Raw genomic sequence first — 25428 nt, 5'->3', positions numbered from 1 at the left:
ACCTTGGAAAAATCTCATCGTTAATGGCGGCTACAGATGAAGAAACACTAGGTGGCGGCTTGGACAGCTGAACAGAAGAAGGAATCAAATCGGTTTGGGAGAAATCATGGCTCCGGGGGAGGTAATTCTACTGTCTCTTTACCTTATCAACAGGACATTTGCGATTCGTTGAGTTTTTACTTCTAGTCGGAGGTATTCTAGCTTGAAGCGTATGACTGGAATCTTTTGGAGTAAATCACGCTCTAGGTGTCGGTTAATTTGCTGAGATTGAGGTGACCTGATTCCTCTGTGCGAATCTGGCGAAGGACTCTTCTAACCAGTTTTCTTGCTGGAGGATTCCTCTCGCCTTCGAGTAGGTAGTCGATCTTGATTCGTTGGACTCTTAGCTCTGTACCCGAGTAACACACATGTTGTAAAGCTATATCCATTTAGAATCCGGAATAATAAAATCATCTGTATCTCGGTAACGGATTGACGTACAAATAAGGTTAATACATCAAAACAAGGGTAATTCACTGTACTTTAAGGAAAAATTATTGATACAAAAATTTGTTCTTGTTTCTAGTGAAAATTTGCATCTTTTTCTTTGTTCCTCTCATCAAAAGTTGCACACTTCCGGAGTCAACTTCCTTGGCACATTTGTTCCACATTTTGGTCATCTGAGTCGCGTCCCGAGCTGTTTTTCCACTTTTTCCACTTTTCTTAAGCTTCCGCTTCATTACTGCCCAACATGTCTCGATGGGCCGGAGCTGTGGGCAGTTGCGTGGATTTATGTTTTTATCGATAAAATCTTCGTTATTATCGCGGTACCACTGGATGACTTCCTGGCTGTAGTGGCAACTCGCCAAATCTGGCCAAAACTTCATGGGAACTTTATGGGTTGTATGGAAGGTCGACCGCGGTTTTGAGACATTCCTCCTTGTACAGCTTCGAGTCTATCGTCTTATTCGTCACAATCACTTAGGTCTTAGGTCGTGCCGTCACCATGTAGAATTTTTGACTAGGAAGCTGTCCGAAATCCATGTTGACGTAGGTTCCATCGTCGATGAGCAGGATTATCAACGTGGGTGTGCAGACTTTTTTCTCTCCTTTCGGCTTCCATCTGGACTAATTTTTGACACGCTGCTCGAAACATCGTGAAATTTATACCACAGCAAATGGGCGCCTAGGTAGACAAACCGCTGTAAAAGAATTCTTGCAGCGGTCACTTTCCGTGCCGCTGCAATACAATAAATGATTCCGGATTCTAAATGGTCATCGGATTCTGTAACTCCAAATCGGGTCGCATATGGGTTGCTGCAAATAAATCAGCCCGAATTGTGCTACTAGGGTAGCTGACTCATCCGGAAATGGCATACTGGTTGCTGTTGTATTTGCATTGTTGCAGTATTTTCAATGGTCGCATCTTCGTTCCTCCGCGATCGGGTGGCAGTTCCCATCTACGCTGTTAGTTGTTTTACAGCGGGATGTGATGCGGCTGAAAGACCAGCAATCAAACTGCATCGGAGAAGGGTAGTAAGGTCGTGCTGGGCACCTCAAGAAACCAAAAATGGCGTACTTGGGCTTGAGAACCCACGGATGATAAGAACGAGGAGCGGGGTGTTGATCCATTCTTTGAAATACGGTGTACTTCGTCAACGCCTTATTCTTTTGTCTTCAGGCACAATTCTTCTGTACTGCAGTCGATAACATCCCGGCAGTACCCTATACACTTTACTCGATTTTGCACCAGGTGGGGAATGACTTAATCAACGGTAATCTGTCCTCAAGCTTTGTAATCGATGTTTTATTATGTAGCTAATGCATTTGCTTTATTTCTCATGTATAAACCTTGAATAACCCTCCTGAGGGTTGGGATTTGAATCCTTTGGTGGAACTCGAACCAACGACCCCTGGCGGTTGTTTTGTCGCTAAGGCCTCTGAAGTTGCAAAACTGAAAGATTATTACCCTGGACTGTTTGATAATTCTCGCTTAACTTTTCAAAAGGACCTAAGAAACTTTTTTTTAATAAACTAATTTGAGTACATACTGCAATCAATAGCTTTCATATTGTTCTGTTGAATACAATATTCAAATTAATTCATGAAAAAAATGTTACTCAGGTCCTGCTGGGAAGTTAAGCGAGAATTGGATCATGATGTATAAAAATTCCTTATTTGGAATAAAGTGCTTGAATATGAGAAACGTCAAGCATCACGCACTGTTCCACTGGTAAACAATTAATAATATTACTCAACATTGGGTAACTGGAGCTCAACAACCAACTCTTGATTAAACAAAGACCGAATCGAAACAATTGGGAACACTACTACTGATGCTCGCACAGATTTCCGATAGTGTGGACCACTTGGTGCTGGGGAATTGAATTATCATATTGTCCATTGGGTTGGGATAGCGTTCCGGCGTACGTAATATCGAGTTATAGGTACCGTCGATTTTGTAAGCTACCGAACGGTGGAACCAGCGCGCGATGTAACAGCACTGTTTAATTAAACGCTGGAGTGGCCATCGTATCGGACGTTTACCTAACGCTACGGACCAATCCACGATGTGCTTCGAGAGATAATATCACAGCAAGTGCTTCCAGAAACGGCCCCAAACGGTGTTGGGTTGGAATTAGTTATCTATGGCACAAATCTGATTACTGCATGCGATACAGTGTTGCAATATGGCATGTATTCCCTGTGAAGCCAATAATGGTAGTGGGAGGAAGTTCCTTTTATTTAACGGACACAAATTTTGAGCACAAGCAGGGTGATGAAAAAATCATAAAAACACCGATAAAATATTTTAACGATCATAATGATGTTTAGACGCCTTGCAAAAGACTTGTTTCTAAAATATAAAAAAGGAATGATTTTTTAGTTTTTGCTGCACTGCAAGTTCGCAAAGTTTTAAGGTTCAGCTGCCAGCTCTTGCAAGAACGAGCGCACCACATCCGTTGTATCTGATCTTGCAGGTTTCACTCGAAGATCTTGAAAAGTCCCTGCCTGGTCCCTGCAAGCATAACTTGATTTCCTATCTGTAAGAAACAGACATATGCTAATCAAAGATCGAAGCATGCCTTTCAAAGTCATCTCCATCTGACGTTTTCCGATCAATGGCGCCCAACTGGCTGTGGATGTTTGTAGCGGGGGTGGCTTTGATAACTACCACCGTTTGGACCGAAGAACCTAGCGAGGCCTTGATGAAGGAAGCGACTATTGTTTTCCACAAGAAGCGTGGGACGCCAAACGCTGTAGAGTGCGGCAAGGCAAAGGGCCTCTGCCAAGTGCCGAAAAAGTACTGTCCAGCATACTACATAGGTCGCAACTTTTATGTGACAAGGGCCCGCTGTTTGGTGAGCAGCAAAGGGTTGGTATTGGTTCTAAAATATTTGTTAATTGTATCTAATGCCGCATAAGCTTTACAACCCACCAGTGTGATTGATGCACCAAACCAGTTGACAGTTCTTGGTCCAGGGGTTGTGAACGTCACGATTGGATTACACGAAAACTTTAGGAAGCCAAAGGGACCGGACGTTGCATGGATTAAGATCGAGGATCCCAGATTGAACAAACGGAAGGAACTAACAGTTGCAGAGTTATTTCCAAAGGTAAAATTTTTGAAACCTTACGTGGAATTAGAACAACTTTGCATTAATTTTATATCGTTTCATCATTTTCGAAAAAAGAATTGTGTACGATTTCATCTGGAGATAGTTGACTCACCATCGACTGACGCTCATGCTCATTTTCGATGGATCAAACAGAAGAGCACTCCTCACCCAAACGCAATTAATAAAACCACAATCAAACGGATATACTCTGGTACGATTGCCTACAAACGACCTGAACCGTCGACTGCAGACGTGGAACACGTGGTTATGTGTGAAGCGAGGACAGGAGTGTCGGGAGTGTATGAACTACACTACATCCTTTTCGCTATCTACGATACCGGCCATACGTTGGATATAGATTGTCATTTTGCAAAATGCGGGTAAGCTGTGGAACTGTTTATCTCATGTTGATTTCTAGCGGGTGTGCGCAATGAGACCAAAAGTGAAATTCAATTGACCATCCCAATCAAGGTCTGAAATATGCGCAACGCCCCGTTACCTGACCAGTCCATGGTAACAGATTTATATTGTAATTTGTTATTCTGTTACAGCATAACAAAGGTTGTTATAAAACATGTATCATTAGTAGATGAAATAACAAAAATTGTAACAAAATTTCATCTAGATTTAACAAAAACGTTACTAAATATGTTTCTAATTAAACAAAAATATAACTCAATGTGTTACATGAAAAGTGAAGAACATATCTAAAATTATCACAAATAATGTTAACGAAAAGAACAAAGCTATCACTGGTTGTGTTATAAATAGCGCTATTCGTAACAATTAGATCACATTTTGTTATAATCTTGTTATGGCGATCAACAGATTTTCTTTTCTTCATTTAAGACAAAGAATGTATAACAAAATTATAGCAGATTCATACCAAAATTATAAAGATTAAACATATGAACTGGGACTCGAATTGTATAGCGTCAAAGTAAACGTTCTGCTTGCTTAAAACTGGGTCAGATTTCTATCTATTTTCTTTTTCTTTGTTGTGGTTTGACTCCCACGACCATTATCAACGATAGCATGGTCGATTCAGCTCAGCATTTAACACCCGTAGACATCTGTTGAAGAATACTTGCGGTTTCTGCGTAATCCCTGCTGATACACATTAACTATTATTGGCGTATATCAACACATATTTCACAATATAGTTGAATCTGATTGGTTCTTTCTAATATTCTTTGCTTTCTAGATCCATGCTTCTATGTCGATCTTGATGGCGTTTTTTGACACTAAAAAATTGTATGTTTTCGACCTTCACCCATTGCTTAGCCGACTCCCGTAAAGTTGGAGGGGTCTTTCTTGTTGACATCCAACGATTTGGTTTTATTGACGTCACCCCATAGTCACCCCATAGAGAGGAGCTCCGCCATGTCGTCCAGTTTACTTCGCTTACGTACATAGCAGAGCGCCATTGCACTAGTAGAGAAACATCATCATCCGTATCGAAACCGGAAATTATCTTTGTTTACATGAGGCATTATTGTGTGGTCCACTGGGATTTCTTCCGAATTTTATAGGAAAGTAATTCCGATTTTTTATGGGAAATTCTTTCGGGAAGGGATTTGATAAAAATACAATTCCACCACCTGGTTTTGACATATTTGACGTAATCCACTAATTTGATCTTATCTTCTTGATTCTTTCAGAACGAATGATGTCAGTCGCATGAACATAGTTACGACACCAGCTCCGGTAGTCAGATATGTGTACAACTATGTTTACGAATACGATTATGAGTACTACTATCCGAACTACACGATCTTAATAAATGATCCACCTACAACTCCATTGCCAACGACGAAAAAACCAAACCTTGTGACAAGCATAAAGGTTTTCAATCCAACTACACCCGAACCAGACGAACTCATAGATTGGGAACCTGAAATCTTACTAGGGCCGATCGAAGCAGTTAAACCTCCAACGAAGGAAATTCCAACAACTCCCGAAACACCTCCAACTCATCCCCATCCACCGGCGCCTAAGCCGGAGCCATCTTCAAATAAAACCATTTCGTTACCTCCGACCACCACTCCTATGCCGATTAATGAATCTACAACTGCCACGCTTCAAGTTACCCAGTTGCCCGAGAAAATTCCCAAGTACGGAAACGAAACTGAATTGTACACAGGCAGGCCGAACAATTTTCCCTTCAGTATTAGCTACATCGACGATACGAACCCGGAAGTCATTACCACTCCCAAAGAACCGGTGAAGCACTGCGTAGGTTGCCGCAGGTGTCACCGTTGCTGGCAGAGAAGACGACTACGGTATCGTCACCGTAGGGAGTCACCATCATCATCCGCACCGTCTGGGATTTCTCCAGGCTTATGTGGTGCGATGCGATGTGCAACAGGCAGCACTCTTCCACCTTGGATTGAACCGAGGACTACGATGACGCCAGCCGTCGTTCAATACCTGAATCCGGATCAGCAGAGAGGAAGGGCTTATCCGGATGCAGCTAGTGGCGATTCTTGCTAGAAATTTCACAGTTTTATGGTCGTAAAAGAACAGTTATTGTAATGTAAGTGATATTTAGATCAAAGAATAAAATTTAATGTGTTCCGCGTGCCGTAAAGCAAATTGTCTGAGTTTTAGGAAGCAAATTACCAACGTTCCGAAAAGCAAACTAACTGATTTTTAGGAAGCAAATTATCCGCGTTCCGAAAAGTAAAGTGACTGGGTTTCGAGAAGAAAATTATCTGAGCTTCGAGAAGCAAATTATCCGCGGTTCAAAAAGAAAATTGTCTGAGTTTCGAGACGCAAATTATCCACGTTCCGAAATGCAAACTGACTGATTTTTAGAAGCAAATTATCCGCGTTCTGAAAAGCAAATTTTTTGAGTTTTGAGACGCAAATTATCCGCGATCCGAAAAGCAAACTGACTGTGTTTCGAGAAGAAAATTATTCAGGTTCCGAAAAGCACACTGAGTAAGATTTGAGAAGCAAATTGTCTGAGGTACGAAACGCAAATTATCCACGTTCCGTTAAGCGAACTGACTGAATTTTGAGAAGCAAATTATCCGCGTTCCGAAAAACATTTTTTTCTAGATTTGAGACGCAAATTAGCAAAAAAGCAAACCAGCTGAGTCTCGAGAAGAAACATATCCGCATCCCGAAAAGCAAACTGACTGTATTTTGAGTAGCAAATTATTCGCGGTCCGAGGAGCAAACTTACTGAGTTTCGAGAACCAAATTATCCGCGTACCAAAAACAAATTGTCTGTGTTGTGAGACGCAAATCATCCACGGAGCAAACCGACGAAGTTTCGAGACGCAAATTGTCTGAGTTGAGTAAATTTTCTGAGTTTCGAGAAGCAAACTTACTGAAATTCGAGAAGCAGAAGCAGATTCGAGAACAGACTGCCAATTTTCCGAGTTTTGTGAAGTATTTTCTCCGCATTACGATAAGGAACTCTCCGCGTTCTCAAATTGTTCTGAGTTCTGAGTAGCAAATTATTCAAGTTAAGAGAAGTACTTGCTCCACATTAAAAAAAGGAATATTTCGCTGTCGGATAAATCGCAAAACAATTGATTTTCTTGCTGTTTCGAGAAGCGAAATATTCAAATTCCAAGAAAGTTTTTTTTTTAATTTCTATGAAGCAAATCGTCGGAATTCCGTGGATGAATACCAATTTGTTGATAAGAAAATTATTTCGAGCTTTTTAGTGGAATGTCTTCACTTGTCATAAGACGAGTTAATACAATCCCATTGAATTCCACCACTTAATTGTATCTTGACAGCTACGTATTTCGACCTCAACAGTAAGGCCGTCTTCAGTGTCTCGTACTTGACTCGACTCGAGTTAACTCGTCTTATGACAAGTAACCAATTTGTTTTAGTAACGTTAATCAAATTGTTTGGGATCCGGGAAGAAACTATCCGCGCTTCGAGCACCACCAAGCGAATTGAAAAACGGTATTTGACGTGTCCCGAGAACGAAATTTTCAAATAGTAGTTTGTGCAACTAGTTGCAAAAAGATGATTTTTTCAGCACGAGTTGTACGTTTATCAAACGAGGCTTGCCGAGTTGGATAAATACTACGAGTGCTGAAAAAATCGAGTTTTGCAACGAGTTGCACACGCTATTTTTTGCAATGACGAAAAATGGACTTAAGTATGATAAATCTGTACCAAAATGGTACAATTTTATTTAATTCACATGATCAATCTTGCCAAAAAATCATGTTGCTGCAGAAAACAAACAGATTTCATATTATCGCGACCCCTTGTGTGTTCGACAGACCGTAATGCGTTAGATAAACCTGCCTTTGGAAAATTTGATGTCATGCCCATCAAATTATTCAATTTATTACGTGACACAGAGAATACATTATTCAAACACTCACCTAAGCCAATTAAGCTAAATGTGGTCATGCAACTATTGTTCTAATGCTGGTTTTCCATTAAAGCACCCAAATGAGTGCTATAATGGATTTTATGCAACCCATTTGAGTTGCATAATGTTCATTAAAGCACCCATGTCATTGGTATGGAAAAGTAGGCCTTTTTATCACTCAAATGACAGCTATAAACCAGGTATTATAATCAGGAATTGCAAAAAATCGTTTAAAGAATTGTCCGAAAAATTTGCGAGACGCCAATCGACATTTCACAACAAAAATTTCATCTCGTTTTAGAGGCTCAGTTGATTCTTTGACTTATTCAATGTCAACTTTCCTCCCACCACATTTTTAGGCATCTAAAACTTTTCTCTCATAACATTTTTAGGCATCTAAATCTAAAAAAATGGTAAAGGTGGTGCAGTGTAAACCAGTTGGAAGAATTGGCATAATGTTGGTCCAAAATCAGACAAATGTTAGGCCAGAATAAATTCCAGCACTTTTTCGGTATTTTGTTTTAACATTTTAAAAATAATTAGAGTAGTCGAAAGTAGATAAAGCAATACCTCCAGTTAGACTTTTTTATGATTTAATTTCAGTTTTTTTCTCAACAATCTTGCAACTGATTTATCTCGCTGAATAATTTAAAATCTTTTTGTTTTTTTGTTAAAATCATTATTATCGATATTTTCAGACCGAAGGTGGCTCATCTCGTTTTTCGTTTCGAATGTTTTCTACCCTGATTGGATTCATTGTGGAAACCAAAATCAATACCTCTATCTGTTGTTCACCTTTTAGTCAAGCTACGCCAGCAGCGCTGACTTGACCAAAGGTGTAGCACATGGACGTATTTGTTCTGGTTTGGTTTCAATGCACATAAATGAAGGACATTTTTATTACTTTTCTATACCAAACTATTCTTTCCCTTACTCGACAAAATTGTGACAAGACTGTTGAGGAATAATGAGCTTATTCGATTTAAATGACAATGACTACAGAATGAAGTTGGAAATGTGAGAAATTAACAAAATATGAAACTAAATAATACACTCATCGAATTATGATGTGCCTTATGAGTTGGAGTTACTATGCTGGACGAAGAGATGTTTGGCCGAAGATCATGCGGCCGAAAGCCATTTGGCCGAAAATAACGGCGGAAAGGACATACGGTCGTAAATGTCGAAATGACGAACTGATAATTTAACCGGAATGTTGTTTGGCCGAAATAAACGTTTAGTAGAAGGGCCGTTTTTTAAGAAAGCGCCGTTTTTGAAATAAGGGAAGTTTGGCTGAAAATGTCGTTTAGCTGAACGGATACGGCCCAACAGGTCAACATTAGTGAATGTGAAAAGTTTAAAATAATTAAGGCTGATTAGCATTAATTAAAATCAAATTTAATTAAAAGTGAGAAATAGGAAGTGCGAAGTAAAACGTCTCACTTCTCACTTTTCACTGTGAAAAGTGAGAAGCGCGTGAAAAGCGAAGTGCGATGCTAGAAATGAGAAGAAAGAACGAAGAAGTTAAAAGTCCCACTTCTCACTTCTTCTTGTTACTTCTCAGTTCTCATTCTCACTTCTCAATGTGAGAAATGAGAAAAAAGAAATATGCAATACAATGTGAGACTACTGCGCATTTGAGAAATGAAAAATGAAATGAGCATTGCGTGAGACACCGTGAGAAGTGAAAATGAGAAGTAAAGAATGGGAAATGAGAAGTGAGAAGTGATACATTCCATTTCTCACTTTTTATTTCTTACCTTTTATGCGGATTCATCTCTCACTTCTCCCTTCTCATTCTACTATTCTTACTTCTCATTACGCACATTTACAGCGAGAAGTGAAAAATAAGAAGTGAGACTGAGAGGTCGGACATCTCACTTCTCACTTTCTATTCTAAACTTCTCATTTCCCACTTTTCTTTCAGCCGAACTGCATTTTGTTCTAAGCGACATTTTCGACCGTATTTCCAACCACATAGCCAAACAACATTTTTAGATAAATACTGTCGACCTTATGAATTAATAGACCAAATTTGGCCAAGTTATTTCGGTCGAATGGCTTTCAGCCAAATAACGTCCGACCAAACGGACCTTCCCCACTCTACTGAACTGATTCTGATTTCGATTCTGAAAAATATAAATGTTTGATAAAATTTATCACACTCACCCAAAGTCATTCACATTGAGAAATAATTTTAGAAAGATTTTGTTAAATTAAGTCCATTGCTTCGAATTCTTTGAAACTTGGGCTTGAATAATTTAATCTGGCCATTGATTCCATAGCAAAGGGTACCTATCACATTGAGTATTTCCAATCCAATGATCTCGTTTTGTTCGAAAAGAGGTGCACGGCCCAAGTAACAATTTCCAAGCTTGTTAGATTTATTTAATTCTTATAGCGGATTTATGACAGCAGTCACCATGACTAGATACTCAGATTTAATGGTGATCTTATTGCTATCAATAAACCTCTAATAAATCTACTGAAAATGCTTCAAACGTCAAATGCCGTATGGTCTTGTGAGCAGCTCTACGGTTATAACGAAGAGTTCGAAGTTCAAAGCTCGATCAAAGCCACAATTTGTGGTCGTAATGTGGTCAAATAAATAACCCCAATAATAATATTTACATTGCAAAGGATTTATAACGGTGTTTAATAAGAGCAACATTTTTCTGAGCGAAATCTAGGATGGCAATATTGGAAATGGAGAACTATCTTCAAGTCAGTGAAATTTATCACTGAAATTCATGATTGGACGGCGTTTTCATCGCGAAAGACACGTTTTGGTAATTGATTTGAATAACAAATATATTTGGGTGTACCATCAATAAATTCAGTAAAGATTTACGAAATTGAAAACCATTTCTAGAGCGGAATAAAACTTGAAATGTTACTTGGGGGTGCACTGGACGACGACGGTGACTTGGGACAAAAAAGGGGGGGGGGAGGGTTGCTGATTTTGGTGCAACAATAAGCGATCGACTGGCACTTCCCTGGGCAAAGGCACAACTTTGTGATCAGCTTAAATGCTGTCAAGTTCCAGAGCTTAAATGTATCTTTACTCTTCAGAGAAAGATGCATACTAGTGGAGCCACTAGGAATTGATACTGCGATCGATCTTGAGAAGCGATTACATTACTTTCTGTACTACACATATATCCCCTTATTCCAGAATTAAAACTTCCTTACTTTGAAGAATAGAAAAGGGGTCCCATTAGATGGAGATGGCCAACGTACTTGTACACGTCCTTAACTCATACGTCGAGAAACGTCGCCAACAGCATCTGTTCGTACTACACACAAACACAGTTCGTGCTTAAATCGTGCTTGGATGGACAATGCCGTGTTGCAATCACCGATCCGAGCATCTAACGATTATTCATTATTCATTAGTCATTTTCTTCTGCATGTGCTGATGTGTTTGTTGCTTTTCCATGAATACTAAATAGAAAGTATGTTATAGAAATAATGAATTGAACTGGAATTTAATTTGAACTGGATTGGAATTTGAAGGAATTCCAACCAACATCGGAAGCTGATAGAGCGCTCATTCAACCCAAAATAGTCTTCTTCAGCTACAAAAATTAGCTTATTCAGCTTAAATTGTTTGTTGGGATTGGATTGAAAATGGGTTGGAGCTATTGGAATTGGAAATGGATTGGAATCGTTTTCCTCGTATTCTTCTACAACTCTACATTCTAACTGGAACTTGGCCTGCTTTTCAACTTAGTATTCGTTTTTCATTTCCTCAGTTATCAATCGAAAGCTTTCCTATGCCAGCCATTGCAATCATACGATTTTGCTCGCAAGGCTGACTAGACACTCAAATTTAATCCAGAAATTTCCTTGAATTTCTTCTAAATTTTTATGCTAATAGAATACTTGGAAAGCAGGCCAGATTCCAGTGGGAAAATAAAGCTATTGGAAAAAAAAAGATATCCCGAGGAATTCCTGAAGAATTTCCGTGGGAGCAACTGAAGGTATTTTCTAAGGAAGGATTAAAACATATCCAAATTTCCGTAGAGTTTTCTTAAGAAATATTTAGTAAAAATCGTGGAGGAGATGCCGGAGAGATTCCTGAAGAAATTTCCGAAGGATGTTGTGCTGGAGTTCCAGAAGGAATTTTCGAAGGCAGGTATTAAGTAATTCCTCGAGGAACTCATAAAGTATTTCCTGGAGTACTTTCTGAACTAATGTATGGAGCAATTCTTGTAGAACTAATCAGAGAACTAATTCCGAGAAAAAAATATCGGAGGATTTCCTAAATAAATTTCTATTGCATGAAAACCTCCTGAAGAAGCATTGTTCAAAGGCATAGATGGTAGAATACAACAGAAGAGTGTCCGGACATCTCCAGATGTTAAAAGGAAAGCCAAGGCTAACCATTCGGTTATTGAGATTCCTGGAAATGGAAGCGGGGTTTACGTGCAGCAAGGTGCAGAGTTCCCACGTGGCAGTCCGGAATTGCAGCAGTCAGTGGGCAGCTCGCCCAGAAGAACGGTCTAGTTTATAAGGCAGATCGCCAATGGATTGGTTTATGAATGAATAGCGAAGGTAGAAAGGAAAGCAAACTGGTTAAAGCTCATTGTGAAATTACATAATTGGCTAAAAAAGGACGCAAAATCATTAATAGGTATATAATTATTAGAGTGGGGCCCTTCTTATCCTAGCGGTAAGAAGCGCTTCAATAAAGCAAGACCATGCTGAGGGTGGCAGCGTTCGATTCCCGGTGCCGGTCTAGGCAATTTTCGAATTGGAAATTGTCTCGATTTACCTAGGCATAAAAGTGGAAGTGCTGAATGGACACTAAGCTGCGAGGTGGCAATGTCCCAGCGTAATGCCAGTAAGAAGAAGAAGGAGAAGATAATTGATAATAATAAAATCGAACATAAATATCATTTCCTCTATTTGAAACAGTGCTGGGCAGTGAAACTGTTGGTGAAACCGTGAAACGGTGAAACCATGTGAAACTCCTCTAACAATCAAAAATCGAAGCATGCCTTTCGAAGTCACCTCCATCTGACGTTTCCCAATCAATGGCAACAGACTGGTTATGGGTGTTCGTGACGGGGGTGGTTTTGATAACTACCACCGTTTGGACCGGGGAACCAAGCGAAGCCTTGATGAAGCAAGCGACTATTATTTTCCAAAAGAAACCTGGCACGCCAAACGCTGTGGCATGCGGCAAGGCAAAGGGTCTCTGCCAAGTGCCGAAGAAGTACTGTCCAGCATACTACATAGGTCGCGACTTTTATGTGACAAGAGCTCGCTGTTTGGTGAACAGCAAAGGGTTGGTAACAATTCTCAAACTTATTATACTTCTAACGTATCTAACGCTGCATAAGCTTTCTATACCCACTAGTGAAATTGATGCGCCAAACCAGTTAACAGTTCTTGGTCCAGGGGTTGTAAATGTAACGATTGGATTACACAAAAATTTCACAGAGCCAAGGGGACCAGATGTTGCATGGATTAGGATCAATGATTCCAGATTAAAAAATCGTAAGGAACTAGTAATTGCTGAATTATTTCCGAAGGTAACCATCTGGAAATAAAACTTTGCATTAATTTTCAATTGATTTCTCATTTTTGGAAAGCATTGTGTACGATTTCATCTGGTGATGGTTAACTCAAAATCAACCGACGCGCATGCCCATTTTCGATGGATCAAACAGAAGAGCACTCCGCACCCAGCAGCCATCAATAGCACTGTTATTAAAAGGATATACTCAAGTACGATCGCCTACAAACGACCTGAGCCGTCGTCGTCAGAAGTAGAACACGTGGTTATGTGCGAAGCGAGAGAAGGAGTGCCAGGGCTTTACGAACTACACTACATCCTTTTCTCTTTCTACGATGCCGCCCATACGTTGGATATAGATTGTCATTTTGCAAAATGCGGGTAAGTTGCGGAGCTGTTCATTTCAAGTTGAATCTTCAGTAGGTGTGCGGTACTGGCCCCTGTATACTTACCACACTTCGGGCAACACTTCACTGTTTCGTCATGATGCAAAAATAATTCGAGTATGATTAATGTTAAGATATGAACAATGCACAACGCGCCATATGTAGAACTTCTTCGTATCATAACTAGATTACAAACACAACAAACATATAAAGTAATAATCAAAACGTATAGCTAAAAATTGAAGATCTTCTATCATAACTGAAGGATCTTCTGGGAAAATTCCTGGAGGAACATCCAAAGGAATTTTTGGAGGAGCTTCCGGAGGAATTTCTAGAAGAACTTCCGGAGGAATTCCTGGAGTATCCTCCGGATAAACCTCTGGAAAAATTTCTGAAGTGGCTTTCGGGGTCATTTCGTAGAAATTTTTATATTGTGCATTTAGACCAAAACTGTTTATATGACGCTGATGAACTGGCAGCAAGGCCCACTTCCGACGAGATTCACACGGAAAAATAAAATAAATATGCAGCACTGTACGGTGTTATCTATCACAAAATCGAGCTTGTGTTGTCGCTGACAACGTCGCTGGCACCAAATTGAAGTTCGGAAGTCGATTTCCACACTTCCGAACACTCTTCCGACAATGTTTTGGTAGCAAATTCAAATTTTGTTCTGACGTTCATGATGTCGGAAGTAAGTTCGGAAGTAAAACGTCGGAAGTCGGAATACAATTTAGTGCTGGCGACACAATAATGCAAATTAGGTTCACTAACCACGACGGCTTCATTCTCGATAATTTTTACTAATAGATAGGAAATAGGCGTGATGAAGCTTTACTTTTCCACCGAAAAGTGCTCACCAGTTGAGTTCATCCACTATCAAGATGGCTCCAGTTCCGAACAGGATGCATCAGGAATATCCGAGAGACGACATAATTTCAACGCTTCTCATCCTTCATTGCTTCCATTGGAACTGTGGCTGCCATATACCCAACTGTGGCCAATTTGACAGCTGCGAAGGTTCTCATGTAGTTCGTAGCAAACCAATCCTGTCTCCATACACTTGGAACTGCTTCCGCATTCACCACCAACTTCTGCTACCGTCGATAATGAGTTCTCCGTTGAAGGTAGCGGGTATGCCATCTGCTAGAGCTGGTTGTATTGTTGCTATTGTCACTGCTGTAGCTTTTGCTTTATTTGTAGATGGAGAACTGTATTTGGAAGTGGAAACATTTGAGGTAGTACATCCGTCCCCCAAAATCCACCGTATAATAAATTTTCGACACTCTGCAAATTTGAAAAATTTCTCAAAGCTTGATTTTTTTTTGTCGCAATATCATTTTCGATTACTTTCGATTACGATTCCTTACTGACATATGGCTCTTTTACTGCATATTGAATTGTTTAAATGGTCGGGTTTCTATCGATGAGTACTGGCTCTAAATTGCTAATATAATCATCAACTCATGCTGTTGCTGGTCGACGGAACAGCAGCAGTGCCTTTACTCTGCTTTGTTCGCTCCGAGACAGCAGAAGTTGGTTCTGATGAGACGAACGCATAGAGAAAACAGAACTGCGCAATAAAAATCCTATTTGACTGGATGCTGATGTCATATTAGAAACTTAGAACCAGTGATTCGAAAGTTATGATTTTAACTTATTTTTCTTTCAGAGCGACTGATTTAATGACCATAGTAACTACACCAGTTCCAAAGTTGGAAAAAGTAACCACACCAGTTCCAGTGTTTAAGAATGAAACCACACCAGTTCCAGTGTTTAAGAATGAAATCACATCAGTTCCAGAAATGATAAATGTAACCACAACAGTTCCGAATTTGAAAAAAGCGTACAGTGTTGAAAAAATCATTTACAACTACACTTATGAGTACTACTATCGGAACTTCACGATCCTAACAAATGGTTCACATAAACCAATGCCAACGACAAAAAAACCAAACCTTGTTACAAGCATAAAGATTTTTAACCCATCTACACCAGAACCATACGAATTTATAGACATCGAAGAAGATAGATCACCAACGGAGGAAACTCCATCAATACCAGAAACTGCTCGCTTTGGTTTCCATCCACTGATTTCAAATATGGTCGAAAGCAATCCCGAATGCGAAAACGAGTCAGAATTGTATACAGAAAATCCATATAGTCCCCCCTTCAGCATAAACTACATCGACGATGTAAACCCGGAGGTCATTACCACCCCCAAGGCACCGGTGAAACATTGGGTAGTTTGCCGCAGGTGTCGCCGTTGCTGGCAAAGAATACGACTACCGCATCCGTGCCGTCAGGAGCCACCTTCATCAACCGCAGCAGTTCAGGAAGGGGCTCAGCAATGTTCAACAGGCAGCACTCCTCCTCCATGCATTGAACCGATGACCACGATGACACCAGTCGTCGTTCACTACCAGAATCTGAATCCGGAGAATGAAAGGGCTCTTCAGGACATCTGGGAGGCGGATGAAGGCGACCAAAGGGATGCAGCAAGTGGTGATTCTTGCTAAAAATTTGGCGATTTAATGGCAGTAAAAGAATAGTTTTTGTAATGTTACCGATATTTGGATCAAATAATAAAATTTAATGTGAACAGTAGCACACAGCAGTTTAGTTAAGATATTGATTTGAAAGACCAATCATTGTCCGCATACGATGTTAATTCATCAAGGACACCTTTTGTTACGACCCCCTGGTCGACGCGGTCCACCAGAACGATTCGCTTTCTAACCCCTCGCATCTAAACGATCATTCTTCAAACCCGGATCAGTCAAACGATGACAGACACTGAACGTCAGTTGAGGATAAGGGAACGATGAATGAGAGCAAGAAGAAAAAGTAGTGGGATATTCTAGCCAAAACAAGAGTTTATGCGATCTCAATTCCTAAAATTATATATTTCTATATTATTGTTAATCATTACTACAATCTTGAGGTAATTAGATCTCTAACTTGTAAAACCTCGATGTTTTAGCGTTTGCTTGAATTTCTAAGTTAGTTTCTTGAATTTCTTTATAGTTTTCTGAATTCTAGAACGGTGACCCGACCAACCAATTATAACCCTAGTTTACACACATGTTGGATACATAAATTCAAGTAAGCCTTATGAATAAGTCGGTCAAAAACAATTAAAGCTAATCAAGCTTCTGAATAGTTACTAGGTTTATAGCTAACGAATAGTTGAGGGAAATAGGACGGTAGAAAAGCGTGACGTGATATACTAAACGTAAGTAGGACCAGCTCAATGTGGCCTGTATGAAACTGATTTATCCAATTATAGGAATTTTTTAACAACCGTCAAAAAATCGTTAAAAATTTGAAAGTATCCGTCTCTTCAATTATTCCGCTCCGTTGGCCGGAGAGACCAAATTAAAAAATTCGTTTATGGTCATTACGAACGATGCTAGGACGAACGCCAATCAAGACGAGAAGTTCCGCATCCCGAGAAGGTCGCTCCCCAACCGGATCCGCAAAGAAGGCCGCTGGCGATCAGAAGAACTGTAAGTGCTGCAATGAGAATGACGACTCTCGGATGGTCCAATGTGATCGATGTGACAATTGGTATCATTTTCAATGTGTGGACGTGGGCCAGGATGTCGCGGACCGCGATTGGCTTTGCTCTAATTGCTAGTTCGCTGCTAAAGGAGCCAAACCAAAAATTACATCCCATGTTGCCTTTACGGAAAACGACGTGAGTACGTCATCTCTTCCGTGTCCCGCCATTAGGGTGACATCGGTGCCTTTGAATCTCGTTCCCCAAATGCCAAGTAATATACCCACTTCGCCAAGCGCTACCACAAGCACAAATGTGAACGAGCTGTTAATGCACGTTAACACCAATACGATGTTTCCACCACTATCTCCAAATTTATTAAATCCATCAAGAATCTCTACGGTAATTCCCGGTGGCCCGTCATCCAACACGCATTTAGCGCCAAGCACTTGCAACGTTGTTGCTTCCAATTTAGTACCACTTCATACGTTTACACGGGCAGCAGGGACTATGTCCAAGGGCTTGACGATCCCTCCCCAGGCCATCTGCGAGTTGTGGGGCTTGCCTAGGATGTGGTGGGGTTTGACAGTGGGCCCTGTTAAACCTCTATAAAAAGCTGCATGTATCCGCAAGTAGGCTCCACCAAAGCGACCGTGTGCCGCTCAAAGCGCACAAGCCCAAGTCCTGGTGTTAGGTGGGACGCTAAACAACCCTGACACGACGGCCCTCCGACGAGACAGGAGGTTTGCGCAGGCCCAATAAGCCGCCTAGAAAACCAATCATTACGAACAATATAAGAGATAATGCGACTCGATATAATCGGCAAAGACCTGAGCGACGAATACAGGATCACGATTGGAAGCTTGGAACATGGAATTGCAAGTCGCTAGGTTTCGCAGGTTGCGACAGGATGATCTACGACGAATTACATCCCCGCAACTTCGACGTCGTGGCGCTGCAGGAGATTTGCTGGACAGGACAGAAAGTGTGGAAAAGCGGGCATCGAGCGGCTACCTTCTACCAAAGCTGTGGCACCACCAACGAGCTGGGAACCGGCTTCATAGTGCTGGGTAAGATGCGCCAACGCGTGATTGGGTGGCAGCCAATCAACGCAAGGATGTGCAAGCTGAGGATTAAAGGCCGTTTCTTCAACTATAGCATCATCAACGTGCACTGCCCACACGAAGGGAGACCCGACGACGAGAAAGAAGCGTTCTACGCACAGCTGGAGCAGACATACGATGGATGCCCACTGCGGGACGTTAAAATCGTCATCGGCGACATGAACGCACAGGTAGGAAGGGAGGAAATGTATAGATCGGTCATCGGACCGGATAGTCTGCACACCGTATCGAATGACAACGGCCAACGATGCATAAACTTCGCAGCCTCCCGCGGAATGGTAGTCCGAAGCACCTTCTTTCCCCGCAAAAATATCCACAAGGCCACATGGAGATCACCTAACCAAGAAACGGAAAACCAAATCGACCACGTTCTAATCGACGGTAAATTCTTCTCCGACATCACGAACGTCCGCACTTACCGCAGTGCGAATATTGAATCCGACCACTACCTCGTTGCAGTATGCCTGCGCTCAAAACTCTCGACGGTGTACAACACGCGTCGAAGTCGGACGCCGCGGCTTAACATTGGGCGGCTACAAGACGGTAGACTAGCCCAAGAATACGCGCAGCAGCTGGAAGTGGCACTTCCAACGGAAGAGCAGCTAGGCGCAGCATCTCTTGAAGATGGCTGGAGAGATATTCGATCCGCCATTGGTAGCACCGCAACCGCTGCACTTGGCACGGTGCCCCGGATCAGAGAAACGACTGGTATGACGGCGAATGTGAGCAGTTAGTGGAAGAGAAGAATGCAGCATGGGCGAGATTGCTGCAACACCGCACGAGGGCGAACGAGGCACGATATAAACAGGCGCGGAACAGACAAAACTCGATTTTCCGGAGGAAAAGCGCCAGCAGGAAGATCGAGACCGTGAAGAAACGGAGCAACTGTACCGCGCTAATAACACACGAAAGTTCTATGAGAAGTTAAACCGTTCACGTAAGGGCCACGTGCCACAGCCCGATATGTGTAAGGACATAAACGGGAACCTTCTTACGAACGAGCGTGAGGTGATCCAAAGGTGGCGGCAGCACTACGAAGAACACCTGAATGGCGATGTGGCAGACGAAGATGGCGGTATGGTGATGGACCTGGGAGAACGCGCGCAGGACATAATTCTACCGGCTCCGGATCTCCAGGAAATCCAGGAGGAGATTGGCCGGCTGAAGAACAACAAAGCCCCTGGGGTTGACCAACTACCAGGAGAGCTATTTAAATACGGTGGTAAGGCACTGGCTAGAGCGCTGCACTGGGTCATTACCAAGATTTGGGAGGAGGAAGTTTTGCCGCAGGAGTGGATGGAAGGTGTCGTGTGTCCCATCTACAAAAAGGGCGATAAGCTGGATTGTAGCAACTACCGCGCAATCACATTGCTGAACGCCGCCTACAAGGTACTCTCCCAAATTTTATGCCGTCGACTAGCACCAACTGCAAGGGAGTTCGTGGGGCAGTACCAGGCGGGTTTTATGGGCGAACGCTCCACCACGGACCAGGTGTTTGCCATTCGCCAAGTACTGCAGAAATGCCGCGAATACAACGTGCCCACACATCATCTATTCATCGACTTCAAAGCCGCATATGATACAATCGATCGGGACCAGCTATGGCAGCTAATGCACGAACACGGTTTTCCGGATAAACTGACACGGTTGATCAAAGCGACGATGGATCGGGTGATGTGCGTAGTTCGAGTTTCAGGGCATTCTCGAGTCCCTTCGAAACCCGCAGAGGGTTACGGCAAGGTGATGGTCTTTCGTGTTTGCTATTCAACATCGCTTTGGAAGGTGTAATAACACGAGTGGTACAATTTTCAATAAGTCCGTCCAGCTATTTGGTTTCGCCGACGACATAGATATTATGGCACGTAACTTTGAGAAGATGGAGGAAGCCTACATCAGACTGAAGAGGAAGCTAAGCGGATCGGACTAGTCATCAACACGTCGAAGACGAAGTACATGATAGGAAGAGGTTCAAGAGAAGACAATGTGAGCCACCCACCGCGAGTTTGCATCGGTGGTGACGAAATCGAGGTGGTAGAAGAATTTGTGTACTTGGGCTCACTGGTGACTGCCGAAAATGACACCAGCAGAGAAATTCGGAGACGCATAGTGGCTGGAAATCGTACGTACTTTGGACTCCGCAAGACGCTCCGATCGAATAGAGTTCGCCGCCGTACCAAACTGACAATCTACAAAACGCTAATTAGACCGGTAGTCCTCTACGGACACGAGACCTGGACGATGCTCGTGGAGGACCAACGCGCACTTGGAGTTTTTGAAAGGAAAGTGCTGCGTACCATCTATGGTGGGGTGCAGATGGCGGACGGTACGTGGAGGAGGCGAATGAACCACGAATTGCATCAGCTGTTGGGAGAACCATCCATCGTTCACACCGCGAAAATCGGACGACTGCGATGGGCCGGGCACGTAGCCAGAATGTCGGACAGTAACCCGGTGAAAATGGTTCTCGACAACGATCCGACGGGCACAAGAAGGCGAGGTGCGCAGCGGGCAAGGTGGATCGATCAGGTGGAAGATGACTTGCGGACCCTCCGTAGACTGCGTTTTCGGGAGTGATAACAAGTGCAAACCAGTGTCTCACAGTGCCATCAGGATTGAAACAACCGATTCTGGCAGTTTCGAACATCCCCTTAGCATCAAGCACAATAATTCCAACTAGCGGAACGCTAATAGGTCAGACCTCAAACAGATCGCTGAAATCATTGTCGGGAAAGCCTCGGAACAACAAGTGTCAAGGTTTCGAGGAAGCATCGAGTCAGCACTCTGGAGCTTCGAGAAGATCTACAAAACAAAAGCAGTTAGAGTTGGAGTTAGAATTGCTTGACGAGGAGAGGAAGCTGCAGGAAGAGGAGAATGCAAGGAAGCGCGAATATCTCCGCAGACGACATGCCATACTGTTGGAGATTGCCAGTGATTCGGCGTCTATTGCAGAAGTTGAAGGCAATGAACTTAACGATCGAGTGGATGAGTGGGTTAATGGTAGCGGACGTGTTGGACAACAAAGGCTTGTTCAACAGGAATTGCATTCACAACAACTTCCGGAAATACAAGGATTAAATATAGCAGGGCAAACACCGTATAACCATCCTGGTCAAGCTTCAGCATTCGAGCCTCATGCTGCAGGTGTAGGAATGCATCTACCAAATATGAGTAACCATCCAGAAAGAAGAACGAGATGCACAAATTCCCCTGGGTTTGGACGTTTGTCACACACACATATCATGTCCGAGGGTAATGAGTCGAATAATCTAACTCGTAGTCAAGTTGTCGCTCGTCAAGCCGTGTCACGAGATTTACCCTCCTTCAACGGGACTCCAGAAGAATGGCCTCTCTTCTTCTCTTCGTTCACGACAACAACAAGCATGTGTGGATTTACGGCAGAAGAGAACCTTGTTCGCTTACAAAAGTGTCTAACAGGGAAGGCGTTCGAAGCTGTTAGATGCATGTTAATGCATCCGATGAATGTAACGCAGATTATCTCAACTCTTAGAATGTGCTTCGAAACCCAGAAGTCATCGTGCAAAACCTGATGGACAAAATCATCGCAACGCCAGCTCCTAAAGCCGACAAATTGGACACGATAGTCGAATATGCTCTTGCTGTTCAAAATTTGTGTGCAACAATTGAAGCTTGTCAATTAGATGAATATTCTTATAATGTGGCGCTACTTCGTGAGCTAGTGAACAAGTTACCATCAGCAATCAAGCTGGATTGGGCAAGATATCGACGCAGTTTTCCTACTGTTAACTTGTCTATCTTTTCTGGATGGTTATACGAACTTGCAGAAGACATTTGTCCACTCGCTGGAACATCAAGTGAGGCAAAGGTTCATCGACCGGTAAAGAATCAAATCTTTTTGAACGCTCATACTGAGGATGTTGACACACCAAAAGAGGCAGGCCAATCATTTAAGCAACGGAAAGCTGTCTCACCATGTTTAGTATGCAAAGGCAATTGTTCTAGTATCGAGAAATGTCAACGATTCGAGGAGCTAGGCTATAATGCACGATGGGCTGTGGTCAAAGAATTTGGATTGTGTCGGAAATGCCTCAAAGAACACAAAGGAGCCTGTAGATCGCAGCAAATGTGTGGCAAGAATGGATGTGAATTCAAACACCATCCACTTCTGCATAACGATCTTCGCGACTCAGCCCCCAAAACAAATCCAGATAAGTCCGATGCGTTTTTCGAGAATCAGGAGTCCACAAGTGCCAAACCAGTTGAAAAAGAATGCAACATTCACCACCGGATCAGTAACAAGAGCTTCTTCCGAATAGTTCCTGTAATTCTCTACGGCCCAGTGAAACACGTGAAAACCTTCGCCTTTCTTGATGATGGATCTTCTTATACACTGATGGATGCAGCACTCGTCACGGAATTGGAGTTAACAGGAACGCATGAACCAATTTGCCTCAAGTGGACAGGAAACATGGGTCGTTCCGAATGCGAGTCCGTTAGGGTTGATGTTCAAATCTCTGGAACTCAACATAGCCGAAGAAAGTACCAACTTCAAGGAATACAAACGGTTTCTGCTCTAGATCTTTTCCATCAGACAGTCAACGTAGCAGAACTCTCAAGCCAATACAAGCATCTGCGAGGACTACCGGTAGAATCGTATCAGAATGCTCAACCACGATTGCTAATAGGAATAAACAACGCAAACCTCAGCTATCCCCTAAAAGGGCGCGAGGGAAAGCCACACGAAAACTCGGCTCCGATGGGTTCTCCACGAAGGTTCAGATGAAGACGGCTTATTATTAGCCTACCACAGTGTGCAAATATGCAGTTGCACCGAAAGGTCTGATGATTTTTTAGATCAAACAATCAGAGAATACCTGTCCATAGAAGCACTTGGCGTTACGAAACCTGATAAGCCGTTACTATCCAGAGATGATCGCAGAGCTTTGAATTTCTTGGATGCTATAATCCAGACAGACAGTGGACAGTATGAAACACGCCTACTTTGGAAATATGATGATTTTCGTTTACCTAACAGCAAGCCAGTAGCCTTGCGACGACATACGCAGTTCTCAAGGAAAATGGTCAAGGAAAATTTGATCAAATTACCAAAGTAATATTGACGTAATATGACCTAATGATAAAGTAGGCGAAAAAACATGTTTGTCTGTCATCAAGCAGGTAAGAAATTGGAAATAAACAGCTGCAATTCGTTTTCTAAAAATAATGATCTCTTGAAGCATCTCTTCGCCCGCATCGTCGTTGTTGTTGTAATGTTCGACGAGCCCCGTGGTTGTACCCTCTCAGGATCGGCGAAACCTGGCTGGATTTCTTTACCAGAATTTGTCGTCATGCATGGGGAACTACGAGGACGTTCCGCCCGAGGTTTTGCATCGTAGAATGGCTTCGAGGGACCTATATTCCGCACTCTCCCGTTCCTTGCTGAGATAGTTGTAGCCAGAATTGCTCGTCATGTGTGGTAGTTCCTGAAGCTTTGCCTGATTCTTCCGGCAGCAGTGTCAATAACGATCTTTTGCTTTCCAGCCGTGGCGTGGTCCAAAATGGCGCCCTTTATGTCCACATGGAAGACTATGTCGCTATAGGCCCGAAGGGTCCTGCAATGGACGAGGAAACGAGTGGTTCCAAAGCCCAATTAGGGCATGATTTTGTGGATGTGTTGAAATGACCAGTTCACATGCTCGTCGATGAGAGGGGGACCCAGGTCCGAGTTCGATAGCAACTGTCCGGGTTTCACTTGTTTTGTCCCGTAGACACGTCACTATGTAACGTATTAGCTGAAGCTCAGTACAAACAGTAGCTTATGCGCCACTTCCTCAAATAAGGAAGACTGCTGGTGCTATTTTGGGATCCCGGCTATGAGACCTTCTTCTAGGACGAGTCTTTCAATGGCTCAAACACTACACGAAATCTTGCACCCGAACGGTGAATAAACTTACCTGTTCAAACCCCCGTGCAAAGAGAGAACTCTTCATTGTACAGGGATTATAAATTCAAATCAGTTAAATGAGAAAAAGAATAAAAATAAACATTGAATTCATTTCAGTTGAGATGTTAACCAATGCAGAATAAGCTCATACAGGTATCTACTTGGGACCAATGCTCGAATGGCGATAATTAACTTTATTGGTTCAATTTCAGCGGTCACATTTTCTCTCCTAGCTACCCTGACCTTCTCTTAATCTAGCTATGTTGCTTATGAGTACTTGCCAGCGCTGAAGGTCCAACGACGGTTGATCGGGGCCCCGACAAGGATCGAATTATGCTGACTCTCACGTTTTCTCCTCTCCGTTGTCTACGCTTTGAACCAGGTTGGACACACCTTACCAAGCTTGATGTTGAAAACCAGCAATGCGGAAAAAGTTCATCCGTCGTCTCACACTACGCCTCGGAAACAAATTCGATGTAACGACCGCGTGTTAACGAGCGATCCTTCCAACCGTGGGTTTTGTTGGATCGGTTAGGCGTGATTAAATGATGTTGCGTTCGAATGGGCGGAATTCGTATAGATGTGCGCACGAGTACCCCTGGCGCAAGGGCATACGCATCAAGTCTGCAGAGAACGTGGATGGCAATTTGGCGGGTGGTCCAATCCTACACTAGCACCCTACGTTGTAGGGGATTTCTTCAACGCAGTTCGGTTTTATTAGAAAACGATCCTATTTTGAAGCGATATAGAGCGGCTTACCTTGCTTCGGGTTCTAACTAATAGTTGCACATGTGATGCCTCGAAGCTAACTACTGGTAATAAACTAGATGAACAATTTCTAATTTTGGAAGTGTTTTACTATTGGAATATAGGTTCTTACCAATTCGAATCTAGCTTATTCTTCTGGAACTAATCACAATTTTACCTGTTAGTTAAGTTTTGCACTATGCCGTCGGTTGGCGTCTTTACGATTAAATTGGCTTTTGGTATCATATCCGCACTGGCAAAGAATCACTATT

At 42.5% G+C, this 25428-nt stretch overlaps 3 protein-coding genes across 4 annotated transcripts in view; 2 read left to right on the top strand and 1 right to left on the bottom strand.

Annotated features, from left to right (window-relative positions):
* LOC134226360 (beta-1-syntrophin) overlaps positions 1-25428 on the bottom strand; it is a 728606-nt gene that overhangs the window by 460695 nt on the left and 242483 nt on the right. The window lies entirely within an intron of this gene.
* Positions 3070-6179, top strand: LOC134223517 (uncharacterized). The gene is made up of 4 exons (XM_062702688.1): positions 3070-3355; positions 3422-3596; positions 3675-3979; positions 5261-6179. The coding sequence occupies exons 1-4, from the start codon at positions 3102-3104 to the stop codon at positions 6090-6092; spliced, it is 1566 nt and encodes a 521-aa protein (XP_062558672.1). The 5' UTR covers positions 3070-3101; the 3' UTR covers positions 6093-6179.
* LOC134223516 (uncharacterized) lies at positions 12958-16457 on the top strand. 2 transcript variants are annotated; one of them, XM_062702686.1, is made up of 4 exons: positions 12958-13243; positions 13316-13490; positions 13551-13855; positions 15533-16457. In XM_062702686.1, exons 1-4 carry the CDS (start codon positions 12990-12992, stop codon positions 16377-16379), a joined length of 1581 nt encoding a protein of 526 aa, XP_062558670.1. In that variant the 5' UTR covers positions 12958-12989; the 3' UTR covers positions 16380-16457. The 2 variants fall into 2 exon arrangements, with proteins under 2 accessions (XP_062558670.1, XP_062558671.1); XM_062702687.1 differs by having other exon boundaries at positions 13127-13243; positions 13299-13490.

The sequence above is a fragment of the Armigeres subalbatus genome, chromosome 3 (assembly GCF_024139115.2).
Source record: "Armigeres subalbatus isolate Guangzhou_Male chromosome 3, GZ_Asu_2, whole genome shotgun sequence".
NCBI classification, from domain to species: domain Eukaryota; kingdom Metazoa; phylum Arthropoda; class Insecta; order Diptera; family Culicidae; genus Armigeres; species Armigeres subalbatus.
This window is presented reverse-complemented; position numbering and strand designations above follow the sequence as displayed.

What these genes read in the sequence shown, in the direction of transcription:
- LOC134223517 (XM_062702688.1), top strand. Translation starts at nt 3,102, where the DNA reads ATGGCGCCCAACTGGCTGTGGATGTTTGTAGCGGGGGTGGCTTTGATA. An exon ending in TGTTTGGTGAGCAGCAAAGG is followed by an intron (nt 3,356 to 3,421) that starts GTTGGTATTGGT and finishes ACAACCCACCAG; the next exon opens with TGTGATTGATGCACCAAACC. An exon ending in TTGCAGAGTTATTTCCAAAG is followed by an intron (nt 3,597 to 3,674) that starts GTAAAATTTTTG and finishes TTTCGAAAAAAG; the next exon opens with AATTGTGTACGATTTCATCT.
- LOC134223516 (XM_062702686.1), top strand. Translation starts at nt 12,990, where the DNA reads ATGGCAACAGACTGGTTATGGGTGTTCGTGACGGGGGTGGTTTTGATA. An exon ending in TGTTTGGTGAACAGCAAAGG is followed by an intron (nt 13,244 to 13,315) that starts GTTGGTAACAAT and finishes TATACCCACTAG; the next exon opens with TGAAATTGATGCGCCAAACC. An exon ending in TTGCTGAATTATTTCCGAAG is followed by an intron (nt 13,491 to 13,550) that starts GTAACCATCTGG and finishes ATTTTTGGAAAG; the next exon opens with CATTGTGTACGATTTCATCT.